Raw genomic sequence first — 14,687 nt, 5'->3', positions numbered from 1 at the left:
CAGCGGTGGCTGGATGCCACCTACATTAGGCAGGGTGCTGGCCCTGGCTGACTTCACCTCTTGAGCTGGGCTCTTCTGGCTCTGCTGGCTGGACCCTACAGCAATCAAGGGGTGGACAGCAGTTCTGCTAATTGCACCCTGTGTCTTCCGTGTGGATGACCCAGTGCCGTGGAAAAGCTGGACCCTCATCAAGGGCTGCCCGTCTCATGCTCCAATGGCCACCAGGCTCTTGGGCTGCAATGCTGTCACCCTGAGTCCTTGGTGGCAGCAGATGGGATGGGCAGGGTGTCTGTGTGGCCTCCAGGGTCTTCTGAGTCTCTCTCACCTCATCCAGGAAGGCAGCGGAGTGACCATGCCCTCGGCCGGGGCACCCACCAGGGACCGAGGGATGGTACCTCCTGGAGCCTACTCCAGGACCCTGCCCCTCTGGCCCTCACTGGTGTCCTGGACATAGCGATGTGGCTCATCTTCTGGGACGCAGCCCCTGAGCTCCTCTGGCCCCAAGTCTGTCCCCAGCCCTGAGACTTCAGGAAGGCATCTCAAAAGCAGGTGGCTCAGGGGTCAGCCAGCCCTGACCTGGGCTCCTGGACCTGCGTCTGCGTTTGAGGAAGTGACCCATCACAGCCCAGATGCAGGGCAAGAAGGGCACCAAGCACCTGACACCAGTGTCACCAAGCCTCTCCTCTCCTCCCTGAGCCCCCAGCCCCAGTATCTAGCCAGGATCCCAACCCCACTGTTTTCCCAGCACAAGGTGCACGCCCACACTGACTGTTCTGAGTCGCCCGAGACTGCCCCCCCAGAGGGCACCCCCCAAGCCCGCAGGACGCCAGCATTCCAGGCTGTGGTGCAGCTGCAGCGATGGAGACCCGAGTGGCTGCCAGGCTGAGGTTTATTTCATGCTGGGACCGAGGAGGACTTGCAACAGCTTCTCCCCCTTTCACTGCGACAGGGGCTGGCCACCGCCTCCTCCCACTCTCTGATCCCGATCCCACAGAGCAAAGGCCGAGACATCAGTGTGAGCCTGAGACTAAAGATGCGGAGCCTGCCTCGGCCTCGGGGCCAGGCCAGGCCCACCCCTCTCAGCAACAGTCTCCCTAGGTCGGAGGGAGCTCAGGCTGGTGGTCCTTCCCAGAAGGACAGGGTGAAAGCACAGGAGACAGGCTTCCTCTCCTACTGCGCGACCAACTGTCCGCCCCCCGAGCAACGCAGAGGTGTCCTTCCTCCCCGGAGTTTCCAGGCGGCCTCTGCCCCGGCAGCAGGGCAGGCAAGGGCAGCTGCCGTCCTGCCTCACATAGCGTACGCTGCCCAGTAGATGACGTTGACGGCCGCAAAGGCCGCAGGGAACACGGCGCGGGCGTAGATGTCAATGGTGTCCGCATCGATGGGTTTGAACCTGGCGCGGATCCCCCCGGGGCCCCCGGGCCGGGCGCCCCCCTCCTTCTTCATCTGCCCTGTCTCCACCTCCACTGACCTGTAGGAACCCATGAGGTTCCCAGGGATGCCACGCTGCCGGCGAGAGACGGCCAGCTCCTGGGTCACTCCGGCGGCCGAGAGGGAGAAGAGCACAATGGCATTCCTCACGTCCATCTGCACAGCAGGGGACAGGGCTCCCATGCAGGACCCCACCTGGGCCAGTGGTAAGATCCCCTCTGCACTCAGCAAGTGCCACTGTGACCTGCAGCAGGCTGGGCTGAGGAGCCAGAGTGGCTGCCAAGGCCCAGGGCTGAGAGTGACCCACCAGGAGCTGGCCAGCAGAGGGGGCTGGGGGCAGCCATCTCTTGGCTGTGAGCCCTGAGACACGCCCTTGGGCGCTCACCTCGGTTCTGGGCTTGGCGACCTTGACCTTGGCCTTCCGCTTCTTCCTGTAGTCAGCATTGAAGTGGGCGAAGGCGTACTCCACCAGCGCAGCGAACACGAAGACGTAGCAGATCCAGAAGTACACGTCCAGCGCCTTGATGGCCGACGCCCGCGGCAGGGAGGAGCGGGCACTGACCATGAGCGTGGTCATGGTCAGCACGGTGGTGATGCCTGCGGACACAGGGGGGCGGTCATCGGAGCATGGCCACTTCCCCGTACCCACCTGGAGAGGGAGAGTCCACCAGCCCTCCATCCCCCACCGAGTGTGGAAGGGCTCCTCTGACCAGGCCCAGTCTGCTGCCCCCCAGGACAGGTGGCACGGGTGGGGGGCGGGATTCATGCTTCCGCACCCAGAGACACCCTGGCGGGCACTGCTGCCTGACTGATCCAGAAGGAGACCCAGGACATGGCGACCAGGAGCACGGAGGGCATGTAGGACTGGATGATGTAGACGCCGCGGTTCCTCCGCAGGCGGAAGTGCAGGCTGAGCCGGGGGAACTGGCCAGCTGTGGGGACAGCCCACTGTCAGGTGGCCTTCCCTGCCTGACCCACTGACCCCCACAGGACAGGAGAAAGAGGCCTTGGCGGGGACTTGGGCCCACGTGAGGCTCAGAGGGGAGACCCAGTAGCCTAATGAGCCAGGGGTCTCCCTTGCCCTAGGTCTGGCCACAGAGAGTGGGGCAGCACAGGGCCACCAGAGACAGGGGAGGAGAGGGCAACGCTCCTGCTGCCTCGCGCCTGCTGGGCGGCCGGCCCTGCGGAGCCCTCCCAGCAGGGGAGGGAAGTCTGTCGGCCTCTTCTGCAGACCCCTCAGTGCACAGCCAGGCTCTGCAGGGACAAGTTGGCCCAGGAGGGCGTGGCCCCTGAGCCCGCCAGTCTTCAGGATCCCCCTAAGCCCAGAGTGCTGGGAGGAAAGGGCCGAGGAACAACAGCGACCCGTCCCCGTCCTGTGCCACCGCCTGTGCCACTCAGCAAGTGCCCAACAAGTGGTTTTCCAGCTGCGTCCCGGGGACCTCAGAGCTGGATGGGGCTCGGCCAGAAGGTCTGAGAAGCCACTGCCGTGCACGGGAGAGAGCCCACAGTACCCGACTTGAAGTTCATCGACTCCGTGGAGAAGTGGTAGCTGGTGATGGTGAACTGGGCCAGCTGCAGCCTGTCCAGCCCGTGGATCTGCTCCTGGTTTTCCGACCAGTAGTAGACAATGTCCTCGGAAGAGTAGCCATCTGCAGGAGAGCCCACGGGTGGGCGGCAAGGCCTGGCCCAGCCGCTGGCAGCCCCCGCAGTAGCACCCCATCCACACCAGGAGGCCGAGGGTGGAGCTGCCCATGACAGGGACAGAGCCAGCAGCAGGGAGGCTGTGGGCGCTGGGACCACAGCGCACACCTCTGGCAGGTGCACAGGCCAGCAGTGTTGGCAAAAGCAGGGCCACCTCTGTCAGGGGTGCACAGAGGTGCAGGCTGGACCTGCATCAGTGGGCGGCCGGCACTGATTGGCCTGCTCTCCCAGGCCGCTGTCCTGCCGGCCCACGGCCCAGCTGCTCGGGCCTCAGGCTCTTCTCGCACACAGAGGTCCATCCTGAGAGCTCCTCTGTCTTTTGAGCCAGCCTTGTCCAGGCCCCCCACTGCACGGGCCCCCCACTGCACGGGCCCCCCACTGCACAGGCCCCAAGAGCCAAGTCTGAGTCCCCCTCCAGGCTACAGAAGCCCGAGGAGCCCACCCAGGGGGCCCACCCCAGGCGGCCCACTCACAGCTCTCCACGGAGCCCACCCAGGGGGCCCACCCCAGGCGGCCCACTCACAGCTCTCCAAGTCCAGCATGCACTCCTGCTCGTCCATGGGGTACTTGGCCAGGTCCATGTCACAGGCCACTGTCGAGGTGATTCTGACCAGACACACGTGCTGTGAGGCCCCGGAGCCTCTGCCAGGCTGGCAGCCCCCTGCTCCCACAGACAGATGTCCCTGCACCAACCCAGAGCTGCCTGCTTGCCAGGGGCACCACCTTGGGCCTGCGGCTGCCCAGGCTTTGTCTGCCAGCTGCCCAGGGTCAGGGTGAGGCTGAAAATGGCGCCCGCGGTGTGATTCTTCCTTCAGGGCATCCGGGAGTGGATGGCATTCATCCTTGCCATCTTTAAAAGTGCCTGCTATTTGTCCAGGTGGGGGACTCATGAGGCAAGGCCCAGCCTGGGGTCCCTCGCCTGGGGCCGAGAGCTCTGGTTTTCTGGGAGAGACCAGATATTTAGATTCTGATGTGAAAGCTCCTGACTTTTAAAATATCGCCACTGCATCTTTTAAAGGCATGTGCCTGGACAATGTTCAAAAGGTAAATATGTGTTCCCAGCGGCGGAAAGACAGAAGCCACGCATGCCCATCGACAGAAGAGCGGATGAGCACAACATGGCAGAATACTACTCAGTCAAAAAAAGGAGGGAGGCACTGCTGTACCACAACACGGATGACCCTCAAAAACGTAATCTGCAGGAAAAGCCAGATACAGGCCCAGCTGTCTTCCACTGAGACAAGATGGCAGAACAGGCAAGTCCATGGGGACAGTGAGTTGGTGGCTGCCTGGGGCTTTAGGGACCGGGACAGAGTGACTGCTTTCAAAGGGTATGGGTTTCTTCTTGGGGTGACAAGATATTTGGGGTTTTTTTTAATACCTTTATTTTACTTATTTATTTTTATGTGGTGCTGAGGATCGAACCCAGGGCCTCACACACGCCAGGAGAGTGCTCCTCCACTGAGCCCCGGCCCTAGCCCATGACGAGATGTTTTCAAGCTGGATGAAGGTGAAGCGGCTCAGTGTGATAACTGCGTAAGTGCCACTGGGCTGTTCGCTCGGGGTTGATCTGTGTTACATGAATTCAACCCCATTCATAAAACAGAGAGGCCCCGTCTTGGCCAGAAAGCCCGTCTGTGGCCTCCCGGCAGCTGCCCTGGTAGTGGATGTGGTGTCCTGAGCGGCTGCTGGGAGCTGGGGAGGGCACCGAGGTCACAGTGCCCCTCCCAGGCTCACGGCAGAAGTGTCCTGGCCTCCCGGCCAGGGGCGGCACAGAGGGCCCAGCTCACCGGATGCTATAGAGGATCACGCCGTCGGGCTGCAGCCGGATGAGCTTGTTCTCCACCGTCACGTCGTGGAACCAGGCGGACTTAGCGTTCACGATGAAGGTGTCGGGGAGCCACAGCTTGTCCACGAAGCGGCTGTCCAGGCCCAGGGTCTCGTTGGTGTGGTTGTAGGAGAGCCGGCTGTCCCTCCAGCTCTGGTGCAAGAACACGGTCATGGTGTATTCCTGCGGGGGGAGCAGGACGGCAGGGGCAGGGTCAGCCCCGGTCCTCGGAGACACAGGGCCCGGCCGGCAGCGCAGGGGGCACCTACCATGTTCACCTCTGAGATGTGGTCAATGCTGGCCACCTCCAGGGCCAGGGCCACGTTCACAGGGGGGCCTGTGAAGGAGCAGGGGTACTGGAGCCAGCACGCAGGGCCCGGCCCACCGCCCCAGCCACCCCACCGTGGGGACACGGACGCCCCTTCTCCTGTCTCCCTGGGGTCTGGGCTTGAAGCCCAACAGACCCCTTCACCAGCCAAGAGTCCAGCAGGCTGTCCCCACAGTGAGGGGCGCACTGTCCCGGCCAGCACGCGCTGCCCCTCCAGCCCTACCCTCACCTCCGATGCCGGGCCTGAAGTTGCGGGCGTAGCCCTCCATTAAGCCATCCAGGTTGGGGAGCCAGGATATCTCCAGGTTGGAGCCCACGTAGTCCCCAATGTCATTCATGGCTCTGGGGATGCGAAGCAGGTGGTCACCGGCAGGCAGGGCACCAGGGTCAGAGCCCCAGCTCTTCCCTGGGGGGGACGCCTGGGCTGGACGGACAGGGAGGACGAGGTGGGAGCCCCTCCAGCAACCTGGACCGGACTTGAGGAGCCCGGAAGGCCCCTGGCCCTTCTCCCGGCCTTCCTGTGCCCTCCTCACCCTACCTCAGGGGCCACCCTGTGCGGCCCCAGCGTGCACTGAGCCCCTGGCTCCCTCCTCTAACTGCCAGAGAGGGCACCACTGAGACCAGGAGGAGGCCCCCGCAGAGTCGCCCTCTGGCTTTGTCCCCAAGCAGCCACAGGCCCCCATTGAGAGTCCTCCCTAGCAGTGGCCTGAGAGGAAGGAATGTGCCAGAAGCCACTGGATGGGGACCCAAAAGGGCCCAGGAGGGTCCAGGCTGGGTCCCCAGATGGCCATGTGCTTCTGAGGCTGAGCCTGACCCACAGCAGCCCATGCTGTCCTTGTCCTCCCAGACGCACTGTAGGGCCACAGCCAGGGAACCCCGCAGCCCGCCCACCCACCTGCTCACCTGGACGGGGCTGGACAGCGTCCCCCCAGGCTCTTGTCCCCTGGAACCTCAGAAGAGGTCTGCTTTGGAACAGGGTCTTTGCAGGTGTGATCAGTTATGGCGAAGCCCAGTGCATCAGGGTGGGCCCCGAACCCTGTGACCCCGTCCTTAGGAGAAGAGACGGGCAGCCGGAGGCAGGTGCAGACCCGGGCAGAGAGCAGCACCAAGACTCCTGGCCACCCGAGGAGCGGGACCGGCCAGCTTCCCCAGACTTTCTGGACAGTTCTGGACTGTGCCCTCCAGAAGTGTGAGAGAACAAGATTCTGTTGTTTTGGGTCCCCTCATTTGTGATCACGTGTCACATCACCAGTCCCTCTGTCCACAGCAAGGACAGCCCACCGCAGGGGAGGGGCGGCTCCTAACGCCACGATGAGAAATGGAGGCAGGGTGCTCAGGAACAGCAGGAGCGCGGGCCTCAGGTCACCTTGAGCCCTGGGCCTGGCCAGTCCTCAGGGGAGACCCAGGGAGGGGAGGGGCAGGAACTGAGCCAGTAAAACCCCAGTCCCGCCCAGAGACACCCACGCCCCACACTGGGCCACTGGCCACCACAAAGGCCCTCAGGCCCCTCCATCCTGGGCTCCTCCAGGCGCTGATGGCTCCCCGCCCAAGCCCACCTCAGCCTCATGCTTCCTTGGGGACAGGGATGGCAGCCTGGGCTCACAGCACACCCTCCCCCTGCCTGTTGGCAGCCAAGCCCGAGGCCAGCCGCAAGCCCCCTCCCGCCCCACGCCATCCCTCCAGCCGGGCCCCCGGGACAGCTGGGAGGAGCCGTGCCTCCTCCCCAGACCGCATCCCTCCTCTCCCTGTCACCCAGATCTTCCTTCCCCGTTGCCTCCCCTGCCTCCCCCACCTACCCACCTGCCAGCCTCTGGGACCTCCAGCCCCTCCTCTCCTTCCCACAGGTCACCCCACTCGGATCACCCCCTGGAGTTCTGCCTGAGACACAGCCCCAGGAGCCCCTCGGAGGTTGTTCCCAACCATCCATCTGTCCATCCACCATCTATCCACAAATGTCATCTAGTGACCCCAAGATGCAAGTCCCCCTCTGGGGACACGGCTGAGCCATGAGCAGAGCCACAGCCCAGGCCATGTAGGGGTCCAGGACTTATGGGGGGAGATGAGTGGCTTTAAGAGTGATGAGAGCCACAGAGGGTAGCAGGGGCAGGGGCACAGCCTCCCTGAGAAAGTGACCCCAGAGCCCAAAGGCAAGAGTGGTCAGGGAGAGGCGGGGGGAGGGGCTCCAGCCGTGGGACAGGTAGGGGTAGGCTCGGCGTCCAGGCTCGGCGTCCAGTCCGTGGAGGGAGAGGAGGGCGCTGAGCTCAGGATAACCCAGGAGCCTCCGTCCAGAGCCAGGGCAGGGCCTCTGACAGGGACAGCTGATGGAGACCTGGGCGGTGGCTGGGGAAGCAGCCCAGCCTGGCTCTCCCTGCTCCTGCCTGGCCAGCTCACTCCCAGGCAGGTCCCAGTAGCCCCAGGGCTGCCCAGTTAGAGAAGCATCGTGGTTAGGTATCCAGGCCCTCTCTCCTCATCTAAGCCACTTCTCTTCTGAAGAGGTTCAGCTAATGAACTTCTGCAGGTCTTTGATCTTTCCTGTCTGAGCACTTGGACACATCACAGTGGACAGGACAAGGCATGGGGGTCTGCTGTCCATCCCAGCGCCCACCCGCCCTACCCACCCACCACGGCAACGGCCAGAGCAGGCAATGTGCTAACAAGAGGTAAGATGGCATTAATAAAGTCCAGGACCCAGAAAAGCACAAGTGAGAATGCAAATCACAGGCACAGTGGCCACGCCTGTGGTCCCAGCTGCCACGGAGGTGAGGCCGGAGAATCGCAAGTTCAAGGCCAGCCTGGGCAACTTAATAAGAAGGGCTGGGGTGTAGCTCAGTGGCTGAGGGTCCCTGGGTTCAGTTCTCAGAGACAGAGAGAGAGAGAGAGAGAGAGAGAGAGAGAGAGAGAGAGGGAGGGCAAAGCCGCTCTGAAGGTCAGATATAAAGAGTTTGAGCTGTGTTTTATTTTTGGACCAGTCCAGCTGCCATCTAGCCTGCCTGGGCCCCACTTCTCGCTTGTCTCAGGCCAGTGACACATGTGTGCACTTTCCCTCGCCCCCGTCCCAGGTCTACTTGGGGCCTGAAGGCCAGGCCAGGAGACAGTGCCCACGAAGCTCACCTGGAGTGGCAGGCGATATAATACACAGTTTCCTGGGAGTGAAAAGGGAGGAGCCCCCACCCGGTGTCATTTCTCTCCTGGGAAGGCAGTGTCCATTTTCCTAGCCGTGAACAGAGGGGAAGGGCCTGGGTACAGAGCAGAGTGTGCTTCATGCAGGACTCTGGGCCCCAGAGGTCCCAGTTTCTCTCACTCTGATCAGGACACACAGGGCAGGCAGGGCTGCAGCCAGCAGGAGCTCAGCACAGGGCAGGAAGTCCCCCCTCCCCTTGGCAGCTCATGGAGATCTCGGGAGAGGGCTACTGGCTCCTTGCGTGCCGTGGAGTCGGGGTGCTCTGGATTGGGCATCCTTTGACAGAGCAGCTCAGAGACGTGTGCCAGGCTCCCGGTTCTCAGTCAAGGTCAGGAATTCAAACCCATGGGGCAGAGCTGTCACCTTGGGCTGCTCCTCATGCCATAGGGCCTCCCTCCCATCCTGGCCCCTCTGAGAAACAAAGCGGCCCCTGTCACTTGTCTGTACCCCTGAGGACAGAAAGGGACGGTGGGCGCAGCTGAGCCAGGCAGTGGGGCTCCTCCCTGCAGGCTCCGTCCACCAAGCACACAAAGCCCACGGATCCAACAGCTCTGCTTTTAGAGCAACACGCCTCACCGGCATCCCAGTTACCAAGGCAAAGAGAAGCACCCCAGCCATCGCACTGCGAGCTCCGGGAGATGGAGGCGCCAGCAGCGGGGGTGACACCCACACAGGCATGCAGTTGGCAAGCTCAGTGCACGCTGTGGGAGGGTCCTCAGAGTCGGGCCTGACCCACAAATATGGCTCAACACACCTGCCTCTAATCCCCCAAGCCTTTCTCACCAGCAACCACTGGGAAATCAAATGAGGGGTGAGCCAGAAAAGTCCCACTGTCCCCCCACAAAAGTCCAGGAACCAGGACCTGGAGCCTGAGGGAGCAGGAGGCCACTGTCTAGAGTGGAGGGGATTCAAAAGCTACTGGACAGGAGGCCCTGTGTGGATGCCCATGCTATGTGGAGGTCACTCAAGGGCTCCTGTCCCGGCCCTTTCCCACTTGGGGAGAGCCTTAGTCCCTGAGCCATGCCGGGTCGTTGCCCGGCCAAGGCCAAGAGCAGGAAGGTTGGGAGAACCGTCTAAAAGGGCAGATGCTGAAATGTGGTAAGATGATAACATTCTACCCCAGAGGATGGATGCAGCGTAGTGGCACCTGGCATCTGCCACCACACAGGATGGGAACACTGGCAAGCCTCAGACCTTCCTCCCCCTGGGGCTGGGGTCTCCCAACTTTCCTGCCCTGGTAACAGCCCCCAATCCCTTACCCAAGGCCCCAGAAAGCTTGGGATTTTAGGACGGGAATGTGCTGCATATACAGACTTGGGGGCGGGGAGGCTGAAGCCTTTCCCAGCAGGAGATCTAGAAACAGGCCCTGAAATAGGAGAAATAAACACAGAAACCCTCTGGCCACAGCAGGACAGGGCTTGCCACCGAGTGAGTTTTGCTGTTACACTTCAGCTCAAACTTTGGGGTTTCAGAACTGCTGAATTTCAGACTGGGAGGAGGGGCTGTGGGCCTGGGCCAGCAGCAGACCCCCAGGCCTGCAGCTGTACCTCTCACCACACCTTCCTTGAGTTTAAGTCAGGAAAGGAGAGGGGAGAGAGGTCCCTAGGGACTGACAGAGAATAGGACTGCTCAGAGGCTCGCTGGCTCGGGTCTCGAGCCCGGTGGCCACACCTATAGCCTGCCCTTCTGGGCCTCTCCCCCCCCCACCTTCAGGGAAACTCTGAACCCTCATTATATGCTGTGGGAGTGCCCACAGCCACAACACAGGCTGATGTCCAGCCATTTCTGGTTCCTAACAGTCCGCTGTCCATCAGTCAGGTGACCCTTAAGTCCAGGGTGCTGGGGGACTGTTTTTCTACCTTCTGCACCAACATGGTTTCCAGAAAGACCTCTCAGTGGCCTCTCAGGACTCATGGCAGGTGGCTGGGCTCAGTGCTGGGCCCAAGATGCCCTGGTGACCAGGAGCCCATTTTAGATCCCACAGAGGGAAGACCCGGGGATGTGCTGGAGGCCAGAGGGAGGGGGCTCCAGCCCGGGGTGGGGGCTTTCTTCCCAGCCTCCTCCTTCTCTGGAGAGGCAGGCCTCCTCCTTCCCCCACAGAATAAACCCAGTCTCTCTGCTGTGGGGGCACCTGGCTGCCATCCAGCTGCACACTCCGGAGTTCAGTCCGTGCAATTTGAAATGGCTCCTGAAAGGAAACCCGGGAGCATCCTGGGCCCGCTACTGGCACAGCGGGATGCGCCCTGCCGGGCCAGAGGCCTCCTCCCCTCCCCACCCCCAGCGCTCGGGTCTCTCCTTTCTTCTGCCCGCAGCTGGTCCTGCGAGCCTCAGCCCCGCGCCAGGAAGGGCAGCAGCCAGGCCCGGGCCGGCCGGCCCAGTGCGGTGCGGCTGGGGACACCCGACCTGTCTTCTTCCGCGGGGGCGGGAGGAGCCCGGAGCGGCTCGACGCCCGGGTCTGGCCCCGCCGCGCCGCGTTCAGCACCGGGACGGCGGACAGCACCTGGGCCGCCCGAGCGAGGGTCGCGGGTCCTGCCGCCGCCGGGCAGCGAGTTGGGAGGGGAGCGCGCGTGGGGGCATACCAGGGTGACACGGGGACGAAGACTCGGGTCCGGGTGCGCGAGGTTCGCACCGGCCTCCATCCCGAACTCGGGTTCGGGCCGGCGAGGGACCCAGCCCCCGGCCCGAGAGCTCCCCGGCACCCAGGGGCTCCCGCCCGCTCCGCACCTCCCCCGGCCCGGGCGCCCGCTCACCTGGCGCCGCGGCGCGGCGGCGCGCACAGCAGCAGGAGCGGGGGCAGCAGCCAGGCCAGCGCGTCCATGGCCTCGCGGGCTCTGCGCGGGACGGTCCGGCCGGCCTGGACGCACGCAAAGTTGCTTCGCCCGCGGCCGCCGCTGCACCAGAGGGGCGGGAGCGCCGGGGAGCGCGGCGCCGCGCGAGGGGCGGACGGAGCGCCGAGCCCGCCCCGCCCGCCCCGCCCCGCGCGCCCGCCCCGCTCCAAAACAGCCCCGAGCTGCGCACCCTGCGCCCCGCCCTTGCCGGCCGCGCCGGGACCCCCAAACCGCTGCCCTTGCCGCCGGCTGCAAACCGGCCCCTGCTCGTGTCTGCCCAGGAGGCGCCCCGGGCGCCATACCCACTGGTCGCGGTGGACCGACGGGCAGGGCAGAACCTCGTTCCATAGCGGGGCTTCCCGGGGCTGTATGGGGGCACGGGGATGTCTCAGGGCCGGGGTTGCTGGTTCTGGCAGCCTGGGCTGGGGGCAGGGAAGGTTAAGGCGCCCCAGCGGCGTCCTCTCGGGTCAGGGAAGACCCACATGCGCTGCATCTTCTAACAATGCCGTGCCAACAGCCCTGCTCCCTGGGGACCTTCCCTGAGCACAGAGGAAGGTGGCGCTGCTCAGCAGTGCCCCGTGGTCCCTTCACCTGTTCACACCCCCTGGGAGGGCCCTGCAGGCTGCTGGGCCCTCTAGTGAGATCTGCCCCCACCTCTGTGCCCTCAAAGGGCTAAGAAAGTGGAGACCTCACACCTGCACTTTAATTCTTTCAAAAGTAAAATTTGCACAATTTCCCTTAAACAGCTGATTACGAACTTTACTCATCGCCTACTTTCCTTTATTCAGCGCTGGGCACCTGTCAACTGACAGTGTAAATTAGCTTCTTGTGCAAACATTTTAAAAGGGCAGACTGTTCTCCAGTCAGCTAAGTCCCCTTGTATGACTGGCCACTGGCCAGAGCCATGGATGGAGGGCTGTAGGCTGGGATGTGCCAGGGGCGTCCAGCCCAATCCTGCAGGAGGCATGGGAGAAGGGGGCTCCCGGCTTGCTCTCCCAGACCCAATAGCCAGTCTCAGCCGGTCAGGTCCCAGCCTGTGCCCCCTTCCAGGGTCCCCTCCCCACCCAGAGGGGGTTCTTCTGGTGCTGAAACGCTGACCTCCCTGTGCTCCTGTCACACTGCTCTGCACGGTTGACTGTCCTGGGCATGGTCCCCTTTGTCCCCTGAGAGAGTGAAGGAGCTAATCCATCCATGACAAAGGGCCCAGGCGTGGAGCCTACCAGGAGCTGTGAACATTCTGTGAGTATTTTTTTTGGTATTATATATTATTTTTATTTCATTTGAATTGTCAAAATAACTTTTGCTCACAGCCCGTAGCCCCACAAAGACCTCTGTGCTTGACTGTGTGGCTGTTTTCTCTTCATACCTTCCAGAATGTCTTCCTTCGCGCTTGGTGACACTCCATGCTGCAGGTATTCTGAGTCCGGAAGGAAGCAGCTGTCGGTGTGGAATGTGAGGACATGCACACTGATTCTCCAAGACAGCTTGTGTCACCTCCACTCTCCTCTACAGCAGCTCCACTCAGCGCTGGGGCTGGTCGAAGCAATCAAGATGTCCTAGAGCAACGATGGACAGCAAAGAAGCTGCCCCACTGTGGCCCTAAAAGGTAGTTTCTGGGAGTCGAGAACTTCTCATCTCTCAACTCTGTTCTCTTCCGTGCGGACTTCACTCAGAGTCTTCATGTGGTGGGAAGACATCTGAGAGCAGTTTCAGGTTAAAGTGGGTTTCAGAGGCCTTAGTCCATAGAAGGCCAGCTCCATTCCACAGGGCTCACGGTGAGGCTGAACATCATGGCGAGAGAGTGTGGCAGAGGGAAGCAGCTCACAGGGTGCTCGAGAAGCAGAGAGAGGGCGAGTGTTATTTCTATCACCCCCTACAGCAGGAACTGGCACACAGTAGGTGCTTAACTGATGTAAGAAAACAAGCGGGCTGAGTGTCCAAGAGCCCACACCACCCTGGGCTGCATTCCCTCAGTGTCTCTGAGCATCCCTGATCTCGGAGGTTGCATCCAGGTCAGCTGGCCCTGGCTGTCCTCCTGACCTTGGAGGTCTTAGGCTGGTGACTGGGAGATGCTGTCCACCTCCATGCACCTGACCCAGTCCTTCTGGGTGAGCTATGCTCTACGGCTAGCTCCTCCACCTCCATTTTCTGGGGCACAAAACTGACATTGAATTTTCCTGGGCATAGCTCAGGCTGATGCACAGACAACTCAACCATTGATCTAACTGCTTGGTGGTCTCAACTCATCTCTTCTGCTTGGGTCCTGGGAGCAAATGTATTTGAAACCCTGCGTGGAGAAGCCAGTGAGGAAGTCAGGTGCTGACCTGTTAGACTCAGTGCTCTCCGGGTCACAGACGAAGGGCGTCCCTTTCCAAGCACCTGTGATGTTGACCAAGCTGAGAGCAAAATGTGTGTTTCCATCACAGTCTCACACTTTGTTGAATTCTGCTCTGTCCCTGACAGGGGCTTCAGCCTGAAGGTGAAGAACGGCAATTTTCCTCCTTCCTCCTTCTTCAAGATCTTTAGAATCAGTTTTCCCCCACTTCTGAGCTCCCGTCCCAGAGCTCCTGCCACACCAGACCATCCCCAGCCCATGTCCAGCTCCACCACCCCAGACCAGGAAGGCACCTGGGAAACGCCCACACCAGGGCAGGAGCCAGAGCGTTGGTCCTGCATGGCCAGCCCTGGGCTGTGGCCAGCCCTGTGGCAGGAGCTCCCCTTCCCTGTGGTCAGGGGCCTGTGTGCTCTACCTCCACTCCTGACCTGCCGCGGGGCTCGGGGAAGTCATTCCCTGGCTTTGGTTTCTTCAGGCACAGAATGAAGGGGTGAGAGCGGCCGGGTGTCAGAAGCCTGTGACCCCTCTTATGGTTTGGATGTGAATGTCCCCCCAAATCTCCTGCGCTAATGCAGGAATGTTCAGAAATACAGGGATGAGATTTCGAGAGCCGTGACCTAATCGTGCATCCTGGTTCGAATGACGTGGTGACCATAGCAGGTGCCTGTGGCCGGAGGAGGAGGGTCCCTGGAGCCAGTCCTGGGAGGGTACGTACCCTGGTGTCCCCTCTCCTCTCTGCTTCCTGGAACGGCACTCTGACTTGCAGTCGCTCGGCTGCCTGGGGGCGCTCCCGCGCTCACCGGGCTCCATCATTGTTCCTGGGCAGCAGTGGAGGGGTCTCTGTCAACGGGAAAGTCTCTGTCTCAGGCGCTCTTGGAAGACACCTGGACACTCCTCTCCCCTTGTCTTGGTGTCACCAAGAGTGCAGAGCAGGGGTCAGCTATGTGACTGCAGGGACAGCAATGAGAAAGAAACCGGGACTTCAGGCCTGGGCTCTGGGTCCCTGGACATCTATTCAGCCTCCCGAAGGCTCCCTTGCTGTTCATTTGACATGT

At 62.1% G+C, this 14,687-nt stretch overlaps 1 protein-coding gene across 1 annotated transcript; it reads right to left on the bottom strand.

Moving 5' to 3' along the window:
* Positions 1–905: 905 nt before the first annotated feature.
* Positions 906–6,376, bottom strand: Gabrd (gamma-aminobutyric acid type A receptor subunit delta). The gene is made up of 9 exons (XM_071617263.1): positions 6,192–6,376; positions 5,518–5,630; positions 5,230–5,297; positions 4,923–5,143; positions 3,656–3,738; positions 2,943–3,080; positions 2,208–2,363; positions 1,817–2,028; positions 906–1,587 (listed from the first exon to the last, which is right to left on the bottom strand). Exons 2-9 carry the CDS (start codon positions 5,624–5,626, stop codon positions 1,288–1,290), a joined length of 1,287 nt encoding a protein of 428 aa, XP_071473364.1. The 5' UTR covers positions 5,627–5,630; positions 6,192–6,376; the 3' UTR covers positions 906–1,287.
* Between the last annotated feature and the right edge of the window lie 8,311 nt (positions 6,377–14,687).

The sequence above is a fragment of the Marmota flaviventris genome, chromosome 10 (assembly GCF_047511675.1).
Source record: "Marmota flaviventris isolate mMarFla1 chromosome 10, mMarFla1.hap1, whole genome shotgun sequence".
In the NCBI taxonomy this organism is placed as follows: Eukaryota; Metazoa; Chordata; class Mammalia; order Rodentia; family Sciuridae; genus Marmota; species Marmota flaviventris.
The sequence above is the reverse complement of the archived record's forward strand: the minus strand, read 5'-3'. Positions and strand labels throughout refer to the sequence as shown.

What these genes read in the sequence shown, in the direction of transcription:
- Gabrd (XM_071617263.1), bottom strand. Translation starts at nt 5,626, where the DNA reads ATGAATGACATTGGGGACTACGTGGGCTCCAACCTGGAGATATCCTGG. An exon ending in GCCCGCCAGGGTGTCTCTGG is followed by an intron (nt 2,029 to 2,207) that starts GTGCGGAAGCAT and finishes CTGTGTCCGCAG; the next exon opens with GCATCACCACCGTGCTGACC. An exon ending in TCGCCAAGCCCAGAACCGAG is followed by an intron (nt 1,588 to 1,816) that starts GTGAGCGCCCAA and finishes CCTGCTGTGCAG; the next exon opens with ATGGACGTGAGGAATGCCAT.